Source organism: Asparagus officinalis, chromosome 5 (assembly GCF_001876935.1).
Source record: "Asparagus officinalis chromosome 5, Aspof.V1, whole genome shotgun sequence".
Taxonomy (NCBI): domain Eukaryota; kingdom Viridiplantae; phylum Streptophyta; class Magnoliopsida; order Asparagales; family Asparagaceae; genus Asparagus; species Asparagus officinalis.
The window spans coordinates 16886939-16908342 of record NC_033798.1 but is presented as its reverse complement, the minus strand read 5'-3'; the positions used below and the strand labels follow the sequence as shown (position 1 = coordinate 16908342).

The window sequence follows — 21404 nt, the reverse complement described above, 5'->3', positions numbered from 1 at the left end:
GCCTAGTCTTGGTGTTTGCCATCCAAAAGATGTGACATTACCTGGTTAGCCAAACCATCAAAATCATTTCCCGGATGAACCTCATCTAGGTCTTCATGACACAACCCAGAGCCTTGAATTAGCGCATGGTCAGATGGGCGCTCCTGCTATCTTAATATGATATCCACTTCATGCCGCAGAAGTTAATCAAAGAACAAGCCATCTACGATCTCATGGCCAGTCATCCACTAGAGATGAAGACTGACTTATTTGAAGAACTGCCGAATGAGACCCCAGAAGTCAACACAACCTCTCCAGGGGAGGTTTGTCAGTTGTTCTTCGACGATGCATCTCATGTTGGAATGAGCGTGACTATCATTGCAAGAGTGAGGGTGGTCTTGATTTCCCCACAAAACCACGTATTACCCCCAAGCCTTTTTTTTAACAGAGCTGTGCACCAACAACATGGGCGAGTATAATGTGCTGCTCATTAGACTCAAATTGGCTAAAGAATTAGAGATAAAGCATCTCGAGGCTTACGGTGACTCTCAGCTCATCGTAAAACAGATGACGGGGGAATACGAGGTCAGAAATGATGACTTGATCATGTGTCACAAAGCAGCTATCAAGCTAGCTGAATCATTTGAAAGCTTTCGCATTGAGCATATGCTTCGTTCTAAGAATACGCACGTAGATGCTCTGGCATCATTAGCAGCTAACCTGGCCTAGCCGCTAGGGATGACTCAACGTGTCATGATCATAAGCTGGTGACTATTTTGGCCAGAAGACGCTCTGGAAGTAAACACTACTCACCAGGTCCCGGATCAACTTGACCCGAGAGATTGACATTTCCCGATCATCGACTACGTTTTATACGGTATACTGCCTAAAGACATCAAGGAGCAAGAGTCTGTTTGCAGGCGCGCATCAGGATTCTACTACGACTCAACCAAAAAGGCATTGTATCGTAGGTCGTATGACGACATGATTTTTTAATATCTCTCGACGACAGAAGCGCAGGAGACTCTACATGAAGCCAACGATGGTACTTGTGGAGCTTACCAAATCGGACATAAGCTCTGGAATCGCCTGCGGAGGATTAGCTACTATTAGCCCGGGATGGTTGGCAATGTAGTCGCTTAGGCCAAACGTTGCCACGCGTGTCAAATACATGCTAATTACATACACCGACCGCCTAAAGACCTTCATCTGACAGCATCTTCATGGCCATTCGAAACATGGGGGATGGATATCGTCGGACCAATATCTCCGTCATCAGCAAGAGGTCATCGCTTCATCTTTACGATCACCGACTACTTCTCCAAATAGGCCGAAGTTGTTTCCTTAAGAGAAGTCGAGACTAATAATGTGATCAGATTCATCAAACATCACATCATATACTGATACGATGTTCCTAGACGTATCATTCATGACAACAGCACACAATTTGTCAGTCATGCATTCACTCGGTTTTGTGATAAGTTCAGGATACATAACCTTTCCTCCATGGCTTATAATCCCTCAGCAAATGATTTAGCCGAGGCCTTCAATAAGACGATTATCAAGATCCTGACCAAGCTGACCTCCAATAGCAAGCGCGATTGGAACGAGAAGCTTGGCGAAAGTTTATGGGTGTATCACACGACAGTTCACACACCGACCGGCACCACGCCTTACTCATTGGTGTACGGCTACGAGGCCGTACTACCTCTGGAGATTCATATTCCATCCCTCCGCATTACCCTCACAGTAGGAATGACGCCTGAGGATAGTCATCAACAGCATCTTGCAAAACTTGAAGCGCTATATGAGAAGCGGCTTGAAGCTCAGCAGCACATTAAGTTCTACCAAGCCCGAATAACCAAGGCTTTCGATAAGAAAGTCAAATACCGATCCTTCAAGGAAGGAGAGCTGGTCATCGCTATTCGACGACCGATGATTCTCAACTCTAAGAAGAAGGGCAAGTTTCAACCTAAATGGGAAGGACCACTCATGATAGAGACAATCTATTTGAATGGAGCATATCGCCTCGTCAAACCAAATGGCGATAAGTTCATGATGCCTATCAATGGTAAATTTCTGAAAAAGTACTACCCTTAGTCCTCCTTCAATGTCCCCTTTCCTCCCACTGGTATACGAGGCTAAACTACTCCCTATACTTTTATTTTGGTCAAACCTTCCTACAGCTAAGACCAAAGGCCAAAATCCCCTCTCGATTCATTCCACGAACGAGAGGTCCACCAAATTGAGCTATCGAACCTTTGAACAGCCAAGATCACCTCAAACTCCCACTGTCACATTAACAATCACCTTTGACAAATCAACTTACCAATCCTCTCTAATAGGATGGTGAGCATACAAAGTTGCTCAAAATCGCAACAAACTCCCACTGTCACGTTAACAACCACCTCTGACAAAATTAACTTATCAATCCTCTTCAATAAGATGGTAAGTCCTCAAAGTCACTCTGATCACGATGATCCTATTAGGTTAACGATCACCTCTGATAGCTAACACTTTCATTCCTATAAATCGCATTGTCTGATCAGTCATCACACTCTTACGTCCCTGAACGACATGATCCTTTCTGTGCGTTCTAGTGTCCTTAGAACAATCGATGGGTAGTGACCTACCATGCGATGTGCCACTATATCGATCAATTGTTACATTCCTATGCCCCTGAACGATTTGATTATCCTAACACCATCATTCTCGCAAATGACGATGTTCGCTGATGGCGACCTACCAGGCGATGTGCTCCATCGGCCCTCGAGCAGTGACTTACCAAACGATGAGTCGTTATTAGGACCCTATCTTGTCGCGCATACAGGTGACCATTCTAGTTGGGCTAGGTTGTTAATATTTAACGAAATAACCCCACCTAACTACTACTTAACAGTTATAGTTAACTTGACCCGACGCCTCAAACGGCTAAGGGGACAGAAGAATTTTAGCATTAAGCCTAGCATTTGATTGTTAAGTATTCTACACAAAGATCCTCTGTTGGAGGTTGGTTGGATTGCGCCTACACGATCATATTCATTAGAGGATGGAAGGAATTTAGAATGGAGCACGATGCAATTCAAGTTTAATATTCACTATTGCTTTTCACTATTGCTTCATCCATACTACAAAGAGGAGGAAAGCCTAAGATCAAGCGTCATAAGATCATTTAGCTTGAGTATATCAATTTGTTTGGTATGTTTATACTTTGTGTGTTTATACTTAGAGCTCAAATTATACACACACATAGTTTACGTTTTATTGCTTTCAACTTTAGCCACATAAATATAAAACAAATGGATATAGCTATATACACACATATTTATTTCATGTTTATATGTGTTTAAAATGATTTCATTAAAATTAATCTTTAATAATTTCAATTCAATGAAATCATGTTTATCGTTTTATATTTTTATAAGTTTGCAAAATAATATGTTTACGGATTAAAGACTTGATTATACTATTTTATATCTTTTTAAAGTCTATTAATCTACTTTAGAGAAGTTTCAAACTTGTTTAAAATTATTTTGTCAAAATCATGTGTTTTTGAGATTTCGTATTTTGACCAATTTTACAAAATGATGAGTTTTTATAAATAGGAAGTGTAATTTAAAAAAAATTTGTAACATGTTTTTTTTCATGTTTATAACCATTTCCCAAAGTTTTATAATTTTTAGAATTTATTTACTACATTTTAAAGGGGTTCAAAGTTCAAATTTACTATTCAGTATATGTCATGTGCACGTTATCAGTCGACTGATGAACAATATCAGTCGACCGATAAAAGTTGCTAGAAAAGCAAAAAGTTTCTGCTCAGTCAACTGATGAACTATCAGTCAACTAATGCAGGTTATCAGTCGACTGATGAGTTTATCAGTCGACCGATGACGAATGAGCATCTTGTAAAGGTTAGCTCATCAATCGACTGATGAAGTATCAGTCGACTGATAAACAGTATCAATTGACTGATGAACAGTATCAGTCGACTGATGGCACTATAACGTCTAGTTTTCCAGCCTGTGTGATTTTTGAGCTTTTTGTTTTGTTTTTTTTTGCTTGTTTTTTCTTGGTTTTTAGGTTTGTATTGTGAACCTATAAATATCCCTTTCAGTCTCAACATTTTAGTAAATCTAAGAAGTGTTCAAAAAAAGTTTACAAGTTTGTTTAAGTTTTTTAAATGTGTTTTCAAGTTTGTTTAAGTTTTTTAAATGTGTTTTAAAGTTTGTTTATATGAAGATTGTTTCACAAAGAGAAGGATTTGATTTTCAACATTGAGGAAGCTCATCCTCAACATTTTACATCTCTTTGCTTGAGAAGTTTTCTAAACTCCTTTTTATCTAGTTTGTTCATACTTTAATTGTTTCATTTATTTGCTAGATCAATTTGAGTTTAGTTTCATTGTTATTTATCATATACACATAACCATTGAGCTTGAGTATTTTCATACATTGTGTAATTTGGGTTGTGGGTGTGATTGAGTGAGCTTTACTTAGTTCTCATCTTGTTAGAGAACAGAACACTTTGTACTTATGCCTAATTGTTGAGAATACATTATAATACACAAGGACGCCGAGAGGAGTGGTTGGTGAGAGATATGATTAATTCTAAGAGGAGTGGTGTCGGTTATAAAGCCTAGGGAGAAATGCTAAATCCGAGCACTTGAGGAAGGTGACACGTGAGAGGCTAATACTTAGAGAGTGTATTGTGTGATTGCAAGTGTATGAGTTGTAAACGTTTATTAATGAGCGTTAAAAACTAATTGTGTAGCTTTTTGTGTTGATAGTGGAGATTCTTCTCGAGGGTGAGGAGCGGAGACGTAGGTCGTGGGTCGACCGAACTCCGTGATCATTTCTTTGTGTTTGTGATTGCTTTGGCATATTTCTTTTGTGCTTATTGTTCATCATATTGCTATATCTCCATTGTTTCATATTTATATCACCTATTATTTTACTGTATATTCTTGCACATATCTCATTATATATCACTTTGCTAGGATATTAGTTAATAAGTTTTAATTTAGCATTAATATCGGATTAGATTAGCAAATATCATATTCACCCTCCTCTAGGGTTATTTTATTTAGTATCAGAGCTTGGTGCTCTTGATTTGTGGCTTAACCGCCTAGAGTCAAAGATCCAAATTTTTTATATATTGATAATCTAGTTTTGTGATTTATTGTTGCTTGCATTCATAATTATAGACATGCATGGTGCACCTAGTTTAGGCTATGACATTAATGTTGCTCCTCAATTCAATGATTTTCCTTATGCTCAATGGTGTTTTAGATTTAAACTATTTGTTAGATCTAAAAATATCGATATATGGGAAGTTATTTGACTATGCTTATATTGTGCCCACATTGGAGAGATCAAGTGGAGCAAAGATGATAAAAATATGTTTATAACGAACAAGTTATTGTTAGAATTTCTACTAAATGTTTTTGATTCATCAATTTCTAACAAACTTGCTCATCTTGATAGTGCTTACACTATGTGGAAATATATAGAAGCACATCATGATAACTTGGAGAAACTCTAACACATTTCGATGGAGTCTTCAAGTGAGAATGGAGCATCATCATCATGCACACGGCCACTAGACGATAGCCCTAATGAGGTATGCGAGTCAAACTCCGATAATGATTTATCTAAAGATAATCTCGCTTGTACTTGTGATAAATTAATGTGTACTTATAACAAATTGCATCATAACTTCGTAAATTTAAAAGGCAAGCATATAGAGTTAAAATCCGATCATGATATGTTAGCATCCAAATTAGATATCATTGTTAAAGAAAATATGATTCTTAAATAAAATAATGATAAATTGAATTTGAAAAATAAAAATTTAACCTCAAAAATAGCTAGCTTATCTAATGATAAAATTGATGCCATACTAGAAGTAGTAGCCATTAGAGATGAACTAAAGTCTTTTAAAAATAATCATATTTTCTCTACGTCTAATATCAATGTGCCTAATGATGAGTTGGATCTTATAAAAAACTACATATCTTCTTTAAATTCAACCCTAAATAAATGCATTGATAACAATAAGAAACTTATGAACTTATGTACAAAGTCACATGTAAATTCTTCTAAATCTAACACTCACTATGTGCACATGTATGACAAAATTTATAAGTGTTCCATTTGCGACCGTAAAGGCCATATTGCTAAATTTTACTATGATGCACAACAAACTACTAATGCTAATATTATTGCTCCTTGTGCATCTCATCAAGTTTCATCATCATGTATATATACACATACACATACACACAATGTTCATTATAAGCATGTAAATGTGTATAAATGTGATTATTGTGGCAGATTTGGTCATTTGGCCAAAAATTATTTTGATTTAAAAAGGCCATTTTTATGTGTAAATGTTTCTCGTGCACAACCAAACGGTCAACAAAAACAAATGCACTCATTTTATTGCACATATTGTAATAGAAATGGTCATTTGAGAAATTATTGCTAATGACCGATCACGTGCACTAAATGCGCCCAAATGGGACCATAATCCTAGATCTTTGGACTTTATTGATATGGGTCATGTCCTTAAACTCTTCGGTACCATTGGTGCTTGGGTACCAAAATGTTTTTGATTTTAAAAAATAAACTTTTAGAGTTTTTGTTTTTCATGTTCTTTAAAAGATGATTTTTTTGTTTGGATTTTTTTTTAAACAAAGTTTTGATGATTCTTTTTAAACGTATAAAAGAAAATATTTTTGGTTATATGATTCTTTTTTAAAATTTATCTAGTTTCTCAAAAAATTGTTTTGAATTTGTAGAAGAGGTTTATGTTTGAACAACCCTCCCGGATTTATTAATATTTTATTGGTATTCTTTTATATCATGTTTACTGGGTGTAAAATATTTCTATATGGGTTGAAACAAGCTCCAAGAGCTTGGCATGATTATTTTTCTTGTTAAAAATTATATTATTCATATTTATTTATTTTGTCATAAGTATAATTCTTTCAACCTTTGTGGATAAAATATATAAATATTTTAACATTACTAAATTGCTTGATCACTTGTTCTTCAAAAATGATGATTTGTAGATTAAGCATGTTTTATGTTATTATGGCTTAGATTTTGATTTATGATTTTATTTGGTTGATTTGATTTTTATTTGGACTTTCATGATTGTCATGATTTTTCATGGCTCTCATGATTCATTTTCATTTGAAAATTTCTTTCATGATTCTCATGTTTTTTCCAATCTTTTGATTTCATAAATCTATATATGTTTGTGTATTAAGACATAATTTTAATGGTAATATATCTATGTGTGTGCTTAATCAACCATGATTTATGTTTAATATGAACTTTTGGATTGATCAAACATTTGAATTTTTTGATTTTTGAATATTTGATTTTCATCTTTGGAATATTTTTTATTTATGTTTAAGATCCTTGTAACACTTTGTCTTAATGACACATATATAAGTATTCACTTGGTATCTTTTGCATGTGAGTTATGATTAGCATGTTCCATATCTATGCTTGCTCACATATGTTTGCCTTAGTATTTCATTTCATACATTCTATGTAGTATTTTCATAGGGGGCTTTTTTCCTATATTTGTTTTATACTCACATATGCTTATTTGTAAGGGGAACTTTCACTCCTTATTATTATTATTTTTCCCATTTTGATGTTGACAAAGGGGGAGAAACAAGTCAATTGTGAGTTTTTCATTCTATTGGTTTTATGCATGAGGATCATAATTTGTATATTCACTTAATATCATGCATATTTATATACTCTTTATGTAGATTATTTGTCATCATCAAAAAGGAGGAGATTGTTAGGTCTCATGTTTATGAGCCTACTATCTAATCTAGTGTCATCATCAAAAAGGAGGAGATTGTTAGGTCTCATGTTTATGAGCCTACTATCTAATCTAGTTTTGATGATTAACAAATCTCATGTTTATGAGCCTACTATCTAATCTAGTTTTGATGATTAACAAACAATTCCTAACAATGTTTGTTGAGTGTTTGCATTTGATTATTAGGTATTCTACACAAAGATCCTCTGTTGGAGGTTGGTTGGATTGTGCCTACACGATCATATTCATTGAAGGGTGGAAGGAATTTGGAATGGAGCAAGATGCAATTCAAGTTCAAGATTCACTATTGCTTCATCCATACTACAAAGAGGAGGATTGCCCAAGATCAAGCGTCGTGAGATCATTTAGCTTGGGTATATTAATTACTTGAGTGTGTTTAGACTTTATGTGTTTATACTTAGAGCTCAAATTATACACACACATAGTTTACGTTTTATTGCTTTCAAGTTTAGCCATATTAATATATAACAAATGAATATAGCTATATGCATACATATTTGTTTCATGTTTATAAGTGCTTGAAATGATTTCATTAAAATCAAGCTTTAACAATTTCAATTCAATGAAATCATGTTTATCATTTTAATATTTTTGTAAGTTTGTAAAATAATATGTTTACGGATTAAAGACTTAATTATACTATTTTACATCTTTTATAAAGTCTATTAATCCACTCTAGAGAAGTTTCAAACTTGTTTAAAATTATTTTGTCAAAATCATGTGTTCTTGAGATTTCGTATTTTGACCAATTTTGTAAAATGATGAGTTTTTACAAATGAGAAGTGTAATTTAAAAATTCTTTTTGTAACATAGTTATTTTTATGTTTATAAATACTTCCCAAAGTTTTATAATTTTTGAAATTTATTTACTATTTTTAAAGGGGTTCAAAGTTCAAATTTATGTTGGCCTTCTTGTTTTGATGATGTTTAACAAACAATTTACTTCTAATATTGTTTGTCTAGTATTTGTGTTTTGTATTTATTCTAGGCAAACAACATGTTGGAGGATGGATGGAATCGAGCCTTAACGATCATATCAAATGGAGGTTGGCGGAATTGTGGAGTGAAGCAACGTCAATTCAAGTTAAAGATCCAATTACAAGCTTCTTCCGCAAAGTTTACCAAGTCATACTCATTGAAGACCTTCATCAAGATTGGGTATATTTAGTATAGGTTTATATTATGTGTGTTTAATACTCTAAGCTCAATATCATATACACACACAATATTGGATTTTCTCACAAAATAAGCTATTTTGAGAAAACTTTATGATATTGTTTTATTGATCATGTTTACTTTATATTCATGTGTTATAATGTTTATGAAGACATTTCATAAAGTTTCAATATGCGTTTAAACTCTTTTTGTCAAAAACATGTTCTTAACAAATTCATATTCATGCATGTTTTTACAAAATAATGAGTTTTCACAATTGAGAAATGAAAATTAAAAATTTATTTTTGTAACATGTTTGCTTTCATGTTTATAAATATTTTGCAAAGTTTCATCAAGTTTGGAAATGATTTGTTATGTTTAATGGAATTTACAAAATCATGTTTTTCATTCGTGCATGTTCGTGCATATTTTACAAAATAGATGAGTTTTCATAAATGGGAAGTGATATTCAATAAATTCTTTCTTTGAAATGTTTATCTATATGTTTAGAAACTTTCCTCAAAATTTTACTATTTTTGGAGTTGATTTACTATGCCCAATTGATTTTACAAAATCGTGTATGTCTGCAGTTTTTCAGAAACTTTAAATCTGTGTTCAGACATTTATTTCTCTCAACTGGAAATGCTTTTTCAGAAATTCTTTCTCTAACATATCATTCTACATGTCAAGAACCTTCCCACAAAATTTCATATTTTTTGGAGCTGTTTTACTATTTTTAATTGATTTTACAAAACTAAAACGCAGTGCTACAGTACCCGCGGTCGACCGGTACGGTCGACCGCCAAACTCTCTGGACGTTACTCAGCTTTGCAGTTCTTAGAGAAGTTTTTCTAACTCTTTTCTCTAGCAATTTCATTATTGATTTTCATATTCTTATTATTGCTAGTTTGTTAATTGAGTTAGATTTTATTTTACTCATTGTTACACACACCCACATTGAGCTTTTAGTATTTACATACATAGTATAGTTGGGTGGTGAGAGATTGTAACTTTGAGTTGTGCTTTCATTGTGTTCTCATCTATTGTAGAGAACAAATTTATATTTGTTACATTGTGAGTGTGTAGTGAGGTTTTGGTGAACTAGAAAACCGAGTGTGAGGAGTGACGTTGATCGGTGATCGTTGAAAACCGACAATAGTGTGGTTGTAAACGTTATTCGGGTGAGCGTAGAAAACTCGGTTGTGATAGTGGATTTCTCCCCGGGAGTGAGGAGCGGAGACATAGGACGGAAGGTCCGAACTCCGTGATCATATAGTGTGTTTGAGTGTGCTTTGGCGTTCATTTATATTTATGTTCATATCTTATATCGCCATTGTCATTAGCTCATTATCTATATCATCCACTATCTTGTTTAGATTATTTACCCTTGTGTTGTTTATATATCCTTGCATATATCTTTATCATATAGGATATATCTCATTGTTCATATTGCTTATCCTAGCTTATATTCTTGTTGTATTTCATACTTGCTAGGATAACTTGTTATTAGTTTTAATTGGTATAAAATCGGATTAGATTAGCATAAGACCCTAATCACCCCCCCTCTAGGGTCTAACAATTGGTATCAGAGCTTGGTGCTCTTTGATTTAAGGTCTAATCGCCTTGAGTTAAAGATCCAAGTTATATTTTTGTGCTAATCTTGTTTTGATTGCATTTGTATCTTGCTTGCATATTTTTACAAATTATGGATATGAATGATGCATCTTGTTTAGGCTATGATTCTAGTATTGCTCCTAAATTCAATGCTTTCCCTTATGCTCAATGGTGTTTTAGATTCAAAATATTTGTTCAATCTAAAAATATCGATTTATGGGAAATCATTGATTGTGCTTATATTGTGCCCACGTTGGAGAAATCCAAGTGGAGCAAACATGATAAAAAGATGTTTATTATGAACAAGCTTATGTTAGAATTTTTATTAAATGCATTTGATTCATTTATGTCTAACAAGCTTGATTCTTTTGATAGCGCTTATACATTATGGAAATTCCTAGAAGCGCATCAAGGAGACTTGGAGGCGATCCGACAAGCTTTGGAGGATCCCGCTTCAAGTTCTAAAGGAGCTTCATGCACACGAGCACTAGGCGATAGCCCTAGTGAGGTTTGCGAGTTCGAACCCGATAATGATTTATATAGTGATGAACTTGCTTGTGCTAGTGATAAATTATTGCATGCCTACAAGAAATTGCAAAATGATTTCATTAATTTACAAAGCAAGCATGAAAATTTGAAATCCAATCACGAGTCTTTAACTTCTAAGTTTGATATTATTTCTAATGAGAATATGATCCTTAAAGAAAATAATAAGAAATTAAAATTGGATCATGATTCTTTTCTTTCAAACTTTGCTAAGTTAACTCATGAAAGAGATAATGCCATACTAGAAGTAGTAGCTATTATAAATGAATTTGATAACCATATATGCTCCACTTCTATTATCAATGATGTTGTGCATAATGATGATTTGAATCTTGTTAAGGAACGCATATCATGCTTAGATTCAACTTTAAAAACATGCATTGATAACCATAAGAAACTTATGGACAAGTGTGCTAAATCTAGTGCTAAAAAATCACCTACAAACTATGCACACTTGTATAGCAAAGTTTATAAATGCTCCATTTGTGGTCGTAAAGGTCATTTAGCTAAATTTTGCTATAATGCACAAAAACATAAGAATGTTAATCCTTCTTGTGCATCTCATCAAGTTTCTTCATCACATGTATACACACATGCACCTATTGCTTATCATAAGCATGCTCACGTGTATCATTGTGATTTTTGTGGTAGAGTTGGTCACTTAGCTAAGTTTTGTTTTGATTTGCGAAAAGTTTCTAAATCGCAAAATATTTCAAGTAGACCAACATTGTTTCAAAATGTTTCTCATTTGCAAAATAATCTTAAAAGACCATCTTTATTTGCAAATGTTCCTCGTACACATCCACATGGTCTACATAATCAAATGCATCCTCTTCATTGTACTTATTGCAATCGAATGGATCATTTGCATAATTATTGCTATGACTGGACCCGTGCACTAAATGCGCCAAATGGGTTCATAACCCAAGGGCTTTGAGCTTTAATGATAGGGGTCATGTCCCTAAACAAACTGGCACCAAGAATACTTGGGTGCCAAAATAATTTTTTAAGCCAAGAATTTTAGTACTTTTATTTTTCTTTTTCTTGGTTTTGAAAAACATATTTTAAACTTTTTATGAAAACAATTCCTTTTATTGGTCAAACTCTTTTGTTTTCATGATTATTAGTTTTGTTTTGATGAGAGGTTTGTACTTATATAACCCTCCGAATTTATTGGGTGTTTATTCCCAAATTTTGTTTACCGGGTGCTAAAATATTTATATGGGTTGTTACTAGCTCAAGAGCTAGATATGGTTGCCTCTCATGATTTTTTGAATCAATGATGATTTGGTCTTACGTTTTTGGATTTAAACTTTGATTTATGATTTTATTGGTTGATTTGTTTTCATTTGAAAAACTTTTTGCATGACTCTCATGTTCCTCTTCTTTTGATTTCATAAATCTATTCTTTTTAATGAGACAATATTTTCATATTGAGATATTTATATGTGTTCTCGTTATCTTTTTGTATGTGAGTGATATTTAGCATATTCATGTATGTTTGCTCACATGTTTGCCATGATCCTTTTATTGCTTATATTCTATATGGCTTTTTGATAGGGAGAGCAATCCCTATATCTTTCTATGTGTTATACTCACCCATGCTTATTGATAGGCGGAGCTTTCGCTCTCTTTCATCTATATAGTTTTCCCCTTTTTGATGTTGTCAAAGGGGGAGAAATATTGTGAGTATATTCTTTCTTATTTATATGCATGATATATTATACCTTGAATATTCATTTCTTCTCATGCATATATCCTTTTTGTAAATTGTTTGTCGTCATCAAAAAGGGGGAGATTGTTGGCCTTCTTGTTTTGATGATGTTTAACAAACAATTTACTTCTAATGTTGTTTATCTAGTATTTGTGTTTTGTATTTATTCTAAGCAAACAACATGTTGGAGGATGGATGGAATCGAGCCTTAACGATCATATCAAATGGAGGTTGGTGGCATTGTGGAGTGAAGCAACGTCAATTCAAGTTAAAGATCCAATTACAAGCTTCTTCCGCAAAGTTTACCAAGTCATGCTCATTGAAGACCTTCATCAAGATTGGGTATATTTAGTATAGGTTTATATTATGTGTGTTTAATACTCTAAGCTTAATATCATATACACACACAATATTGGATTTTCTCACAAAATGAGCTATTTTGAGAAAACTTTGTGATATTATTTTATTGACCATGTTTACTTTATATTCATGTGTTATAATGTTTATGAAGACATTTCATAAAGTTTCAATATGCGTTTAAACTCTTTTTGTCAAAAACATGTTCTTAACAAATTCATATTCATGCATGTTTTTACAAAATAATAAGTTTTCACAATTGAGAAATAAAAATTAAAAATTTATTTTTGTAACATGTTTGTTTTTATGTTTATAAACATTTTGCAAAGTTTTATCAAGTTTGGAATTAATTTGTTATGTTTAATGGAATTTACAAAATCATGTTTTTCATTCGTGCATGTTTTACAAAACAGATGAGTTTTCATAAATGGGAAGTGATATTCAATAAATTCTTTCTTTGAAATGTTTATCTACATGTTTATAAACTTTTTTCAAAATTTTACTATTTTTGGAGTTGATTTACTGTGCCCAATTGATTTTACAAAATCGTGTATGTCTGCAGTTTTTAGAAACTGTAAATCTATGTTCAAACATTTATTTCTCTCAACTGGGAAATTCTTTTTCATAAATTCTTTCTCTAACATGTCATTCTACATGTCTAGAACCTTCCCACAAAATTTCATATTTTTTAGAGCTGTTTTACTATTTTTAATTGATTTTATAAAACTAAAACGCAGTGTTACAGTACCCGCGGTCGACCGGTACGGTCGACCGCCAAACTCTCTGGACGTTACTCAGCTTTGCATATGGCTCACGGTCGACCGTACCGGTCGGCCTTGGGTTTTTGGGCTTGTTTCATGAGCCTATATATACTCCATGCCATCATACTTCTAAGGGCACTCAAGAAATGTTTTAAACAAGTTTAAAGAGTTTTAAACAAGGGTTTAAGTGTGTTTTAGTGTTTGTTTGGTTTGAAGATTGTTTTCACAAGTGGAGGAGATCATCTTATTGTTTGAGCTCCAATCTCCATCTCTCCATCTTATCATCTATTAGAGAAGTTTTCTAAACTCTATCTAGCTTTACATTTGCTTAGTTATTTGATTATCATTCTTTAAAGCTAGTTTTTATATTGAGTTTAGATTTGATTATATTATCTCATTATTACACACACCCACTTGAACTTATTGTATTTGCATACATAGTATATTAGGGTTGTGAGAGATTGTAACATTGAGTTGTGCTTAATTGTGTTCTCATCTATTATAGAGAACGAATTTATATTTGTTACATTGTGAGATTGTAAGGTTTTCAATTAGCTAGAAAACCGAGTGTGTTGTGAAGTTTTCGGTGAACTAGAAAACCGAGTGTAAGGAGTGACGTTGATCGGTGATCGTTGAAAACCGACAATAGTGTGGTTGTAAACATTATTCGGGTGAGCGTAGAAAACCCAGTTGTGATAGTGGATTTCTCCCCGGGAGTGGGGAGCGGAGACGTAGGACGGAAGGTCCGAACTCCGTGATCATATAGTGTGTTTGAGTGTGCTTTGGCGTTCATTTATATTTATGTTCATATCTTATATCGCCATTGTCCATAGCTCATTGTTTATATGATACACTATTTAGTTCATATTGTTTACTCCTTGTGTTAGTTTACATATCCTTGCATATATCATATTGTATATCTTTTTGGTAGGATATATTATCTTATGTTAGTTTATATATCCTTGCATATATATTTTTATCATATAGGATATATCTCTTTGTTGCTCATATTGCTTATCCTAGCTTACATATCTTGTTGTAGTTCATACTTACTAGGATAACTTATTAATTAATTTTAATTAGCATTTAATCAGAGATTAGCATAAGACCCTAATCACCCCCCCTCCCTCTAGGGTCTAACAATTTATTGTTCATCATATGTCATGTGCACGTTATTAGTCGACTGATGACCAATATCAGTCGACCGATGAAAATGGTTGGAAAGCAGAAAGTTTCTGCTCAGTCAACGATGATTGCACGTAGTTATCATAAAATTATTTTCCACATGCAGCAACCTTCACCAAAGATAGTTTGAGCTCAGCTGAAAGCCAAATGAACTTCATGCAGAGTGAAAAAAAACTTCACCATCACCTCGAGAAAAGGTCAAGACGTTATTATGTCTTTTGATCTCGGACATTAGTCCACTTTAGGAGTTCGACTTAAAGCATCTCATGATGCTGACTATGCCTCCTCGATAGAAGCCAAGAATATCCCTCATCCAAATTCCCACAAGAGAATAACACCATCAATGGTGATTCATCTAAATTCGCTAGACAAAAGCCTAGCCAGTTTCGCCGCAAGCGACGTTCATATACTAAGGCTAAAGATAGCGAAATTGGCTCTAAAAAGTGCACTCAATTTGGAACTACTGGTGACCTGAGAGAGTTCTTCACTCTGAAAAAAGCTCCCTAATATTAGCATTGTGCGACCCTCAGAGAAGTGGTCATGGCAATCCAGAGGAATTTTCAATGCAAAGTTATTCCTAAAAAGGGTAAATCCCAAAAATAGCTCAACATTATTTCTCAACGAATTGAGCTCAAGAAGGTTGAAATTACTCAACCTTATACCATCGAATAGGACATAGTTCCCTCTCTGATGAAATTCAAGCCACCAATGTTACATATGTTTGACGGTAAAGGTTCTTCAAATGAATATATCTACTATTTTTTAATAAACCATGAATATAGTGGGTAACGACACTATTAATGCATGACTCTTCATTAGACCCTCTAGAGGGTAACCTTTGATTGGTTACAGAATTTGCCAGAAGGTTCAATCAAATCATGGGCAGACGTAGAATCAAAGTTCCTCTCACAATTCTATGAGGAACAATCTGATGTTACCATAGCCAAACTCCTCTCCGAAAAGAAAAACAAAAATGAGACAATCAAGGGATCCATCTAAAGATATCATAATCTCACATTACGATGTCGAGCTATAATCTGTCAATGTTACTTCAAACTTGTTGGCACAATTTTTTAGGATGGATAGAAGCTCACATAGGTGATGTTACATCCCACACATGGAAGGATTTGATGAAACAAGCTGAGATAGCAGAAAAATCATTTGAACATTTCAATAAATTGGAGCCTCACGCTAACTTCAAAGGCAACAAAGACAAACAGGAGCAGACTTCCCAATCAAAAGCCAAAGAGACTTTCACGGTCGAGGTCCAAAATCCTAGCAACTAGAAAAGGGAACCAAGGAAGAATATTTAGTGTAGTTATTCTTTCAAAGATGAATATGCATTAGCCATCTTCCATGCTCTCAATAAGGTTAATTGGTTAAAGATTCCTGAAGCCCGACTGTAGGTCGTAAAATTTGATCTCAATTTTGTATTGATTGAATTGTTTGTTACAAATTAGAAATCGCTTTTACACAGAAGCATAGAGAATTGATTTGATCTCTCTTTTGTTTAATGTGGGATCTTTTGGGACGATATGATGTCTTCCTTGATGCTTGAGTCGAGTTTACTTCCCGTTGACGATTCAAACAAGGTTGTGAACAAACTTCAACGTGTGGTAGAAATCTTGTCTTTTGAGTTGAAACACCTGAGCTAGAATTTGAAGGCCAAATATACAAGAATGCTAAGTTCGGTTCTCTCAATGCCAAAAAGGTCCTTTTTCTATAGCCATTCATGGCTTTTAATAGAGAGGAATGACCTATAACCACCTCCTAGGAACATGGGAAATGGGTGCAACTACCTCCACAATTCAGGCTGACTTGGTCAAGCAGTTCAGGCGTGCTTGGCATTTAGGTGAAATTGGCAAGCTTGTAGGCAAGGTTGGAGCATGCAGGTGAACCTTGTAAGTTAAGTGTTCAGGTGTGCTTAACTCGTGTAGGCGAAGCTAAGTGTTCAGGCAAACTTAACTTCGCACAAGCCACCCTGGCAAAGCTCAATCAGTTCAGGCGAACTTAACTTCGCACAAGCCACTCTGGCAAACTTGGATCTGTGTGATTAATTTAAGCAAAGCATGCAGGCGAACTTGGATCTGTGTGATTGATTTATGTGAAGCTGTGTTGTCAGTCGAGCTTAGCTTTCCCTGCGGAGTTAGGCATTCAGGCAAACTTGACTTGAATGTTCTAGCGAACAAGCAAACTTAGCCCTGTTCATGCGAGCTTGAATATTTAGGCCAACTCCAGTCTTGCAGGAAGACTTCAGAGTTTCTTTGTTAGGGATAAAGGCAATTTTATTTGCCTACAAAACCCCCTTCAAACTTTTTAGACCTAAATTGGGTTATATGGGGTCTGAAATACTTTGAACTTAGGATTTTTAACAAACCCTCAGCTATAAACGAACTTGATGTGTCTTTACTAATTGCAGTTTGAGTTGGACTAGCCATGCTTTTCCCCTTAGAATGGTAAGTTGTCGAGGAGTTTCTCTTAGGCTTAATACTAAAATTTCTCATCTATCATTAGCCATTCGAGGCGTCGAATTAAGAATTGAATATGATTACAAGGGTTAAGTTGTAATTAAGTTTGGTTGTGCTATTCAGTGTAACAGCTTAACCTGAGGATTTGAAAGAGAGGCTCAATGCATGGTAGGCCTGCTATTTTAGGAAATAGTCATTTGTAGGAATGATTAATGGAATGTGATTATATCATTAACACAATAATGATTTTATATTTGAATAGCGACTCATCGCTTGGTATGCCACTATTTTGGGAACAATGGGGTAGATAGGTGCGCATCACTTGGTAGGCCACTATCAACATATGACATCATTTGTAGGAATGATGGTGTAGAAATAATCAAGACGTTCAGTGACATAGTAGTATAACGACTGTGATTGGAATAGTATGAATGACGGCATGGAAATGATCAAGTCATTTAGTGACATAGAAGTATAACGACTATGACTAGAATTATGACCAGAATAGAGGCACATCGCATGGTAGGTCACTATTTTTGATCGCTCTAAGAAGATAGAACGTTTTGAAGGGATCAGAAAGTAAATTATCGCATGGTAGATTACTATCCTGATCGAATGACAAGTAGGGGTCGTCGCATGGTAGACCACTACTTGACAAAGTGTTTTTAATGGAGGTTGATGGCTATGATTGGAATAGAGGCACATTGCATGGTAGGCTACTATTAATGAACAACGTCATTTGCATGAATGACGATGTGAAAATGTTCAAGTCAGTCAGTGACATGAGATTATAATGATTGTGATTGGAATAGTGGCACATCACATTGTAGGCCACTATCTTCGACCGTTCTAAGAAAATAGAACGTTAAAAAATCAGATAGTGAATCATTGTAAGGTAAATTACTATCCTGGTCGAGTGACAAGTATGGGCTCATCACGTGGTCGACCACTACTTAATGGAGTATTTTTAATAAAGGTTGAAGAATTGACTATCAGAGGTAATTATTAACTGTATGCATAAAATTTGGTTCTCAAAGAAGATTTGTATTAATTGAATTGTGTATTACAAATTGAAAGAAAATAAAAAAAATTACAATAGAAGCAAAGGGAATACCCTTCTTGTTTAACGTGGGTTCTTCGGTAGTGGTAGGACTCCTCCCTCAGTACTCATGCCGAGTTTGCTTCCCTTGGACGATCTGATCAAAATTGCGGTTAGAGCTTCAGTGTGCAACAGAAGCCCTTAGTGTGATCGAGTTCGAGCTTACCCGAGCTTGAAAGATTATCAATGTCGAATGTTTAGAATGAGCTACGATGCAAGAATTTGCAAAGAGCTTAAGAGCCTCTAATCTGAGAATTCAGATTAGTCTACTTTAACAATCCAAGCAAGGTGCTAAGAATGTTTTCACAAGCAAACAAGCCAAGTAAAAAAGCTTTTGTTTGAAGAACTCTTTCCACCAGCTAGCTAGCCTCTCCAAGTTTCTTTTCAAAGAGTCCTGGGAATGAAAATATGCTAAACCCTTGGAAATATTGCCCCCCTCTCTGAACGTTAGCCAAGGAGGCTTATAAATAGGCAAGGGATGGCATGGGCCATCCATTGATTTATGGGATGTGACCACCTATGGGTGAGGAGCCCCTTGCCCTCTCTTAGTTGTGAGATGTGACCACTATAGGGGTGATGAGAGCTATGTCTCATCGTCACCTAGAACGTGGGGGTGGGTAGGCCCAATCTCACAATAGATAAGGGATAGCATGGGCCATCCTTTAATTTGTAGGATGTGACCACCTATGGGTGAGGAGCCCCCTGCCCTCCCTTAGCTATGGGATATGACTACTATTGGGGTGATGAGAGCTATGCCTCATCATCACCTAGAACATGTGAGTGGGTAGGCCCAATCTCACAAACTAGCTGTCGCCTACACTTGATTAGGCGAGGTTGAGCTCTTGCATGTGAGTTAAACAACCAAGTGATCTTGACTCGTGTTGGCGAGTCAAGCAAATAGGTAGGGTTGAGCTCATGTTGGCGAGTTTAATAATCAGGCGAGCTTGACTCGTGCTGGCGAGTCAAGCCAACAGGCAAGATTGAGCTGGCGAGCTCAACAATCAGGCAAGCTTGACTCGTGCTGACGAGTCAAGCAAACAGGCGAGCTCGACTCGTGTTAGCGAGTCAAGCAAACAGGTGAGCTCGACTCGTGCTGGCGAGTCAAGCAGGCGGGTTTTGTCACTTAGGTAATTTTTACTGTCTATAAGACCTCCTTCAAAATTTTCAGACCTAAATCAAATTGAATGTGGTATGGAATACTTTTAATAAAAAGGCTCACTATTCATCTCACTCATGTTTATTGGGTTGAGCTTTTGGGCGAGCTCTATGAAGTGTAGGTGAGTTCGAGTCTTCATGCAAGCTTAAACTATTGGCAGGCGAGCTCCAAATGTGCAGGCGAGCTTTAAATGTCACCAGGTGAGCTTTGTGCTTACAGGCAAGCTGGATGACTATAGGCGAGGTCCAAGTCAGTGAGGGCAAGCCACGTGTCCGCATGTGGGCCTCCGTCGCACGGCAAATCACATTTAATGCGATCTGATGGGGGCACCTCGTCTTCATGCGCATGATCTGGGCCGTTGATTCAGCGGCGCCCTCAATCTCGATCATCATTTTGACGAGCGATTGTGGCTCGAACTACCAAATCTTGGTCGTTTGTTTGGAATTCTAAACGTCCTGTCGTGTTCGTGGTCGTTCGATTCAAACTGCCGAATGGAACCGCTTTAGTTGACCTGAGCCGTTCGTCTCGGCTGAGATAGTGGATCTTGGTCGTGAAATCTCACCTATATAAAATGCCTTCGTCTCCCTCCTCGGGAAACTATTGTTCCATTCGAAATTATCAAGCCTTCGAAGAACTTATCTCTTCTCCGTCTAGCTTTTGCAATGGCCTCAAGGTCTAAAGCTCTCGCTTCCAAGGGGAAGAAGGAAGTTTCTTCCTCCTCCGCCACCACCGCTAACATTGCCACCGTCACCACTGGTGCGGGCCGAACACACCATGGTAAGTCCATAACTGGCGAACTAAAAAATGAAGAAGACGAATAGACTCATGTTCATCTTCTAGTGAGCTTCGCCCACTTAGACGAGGCTCTGCTATTCTGGCGAGATTGCCTATCAGAGCGAGCTCTGCTTTGGTTAGGCAAGCTTTTACCTTTGTCAGGCGAGCTCAGCTTGACTAGGCGAGCTCTGCTTGATAGGTGAGCTTTGCTTCAATTGGCGAGCTTCTGCTTACAAGGTGAGCTTCTATCTTCTGGAGAGCTCTGCTTTGATCGAAGAGCTTTGTGTGATAGGCAAGCTTTTTCAACTCACCTACATAATGCAGGCCACCTATTCTCAAGGCTTAGAAAACTTTTGACCTTTTGAGTCAAAGTTTCTAATTTCCTCTTATTGTATTTTGCTGCTCAAGAGGAGGCATCGACTGTTATGCCTCACAACCTAAGATCCTCTGGGAAGAGACCCCTTTTCAGAGAGGAAGCAGATCGATATGAAGAGATCGCTCACAAGAGGAGGCTAACGAGATCAAAGTCTGAGTCCATTCTAATATCCAACAGCGAGGAGGAAGAACCCGCTCCTGCTTCTGTTGATGACTGACTCTTCTGCTAATCTAGTCTATCACTATGATCTCCCCTGATCAGGCATCTGCTTTTCTAGACTCCGACTTTGTTCAACGCCTCCTCCAAAGGTTGGAGAATGCTATGAAATAGGCAGCCTCCATCATTAGCCTT

The 21404-nt window shown here is 35.9% G+C and overlaps 1 protein-coding gene across 1 annotated transcript; it reads left to right on the top strand.

Moving 5' to 3' along the window:
* LOC109841571 lies at positions 1486–16466 on the top strand. Its single transcript, XM_020410532.1, has 2 exons — positions 1486–2050; positions 16258–16466. Exons 1-2 carry the CDS (start codon positions 1486–1488, stop codon positions 16464–16466), a joined length of 774 nt encoding a protein of 257 aa, XP_020266121.1.

What these genes read in the sequence shown, in the direction of transcription:
- LOC109841571 (XM_020410532.1), top strand. Translation starts at nt 1,486, where the DNA reads ATGGCTTATAATCCCTCAGCAAATGATTTAGCCGAGGCCTTCAATAAG. An exon ending in GTTCATGATGCCTATCAATG is followed by an intron (nt 2,051 to 16,257) that starts GTAAATTTCTGA and finishes ACAATTTTTTAG; the next exon opens with GATGGATAGAAGCTCACATA.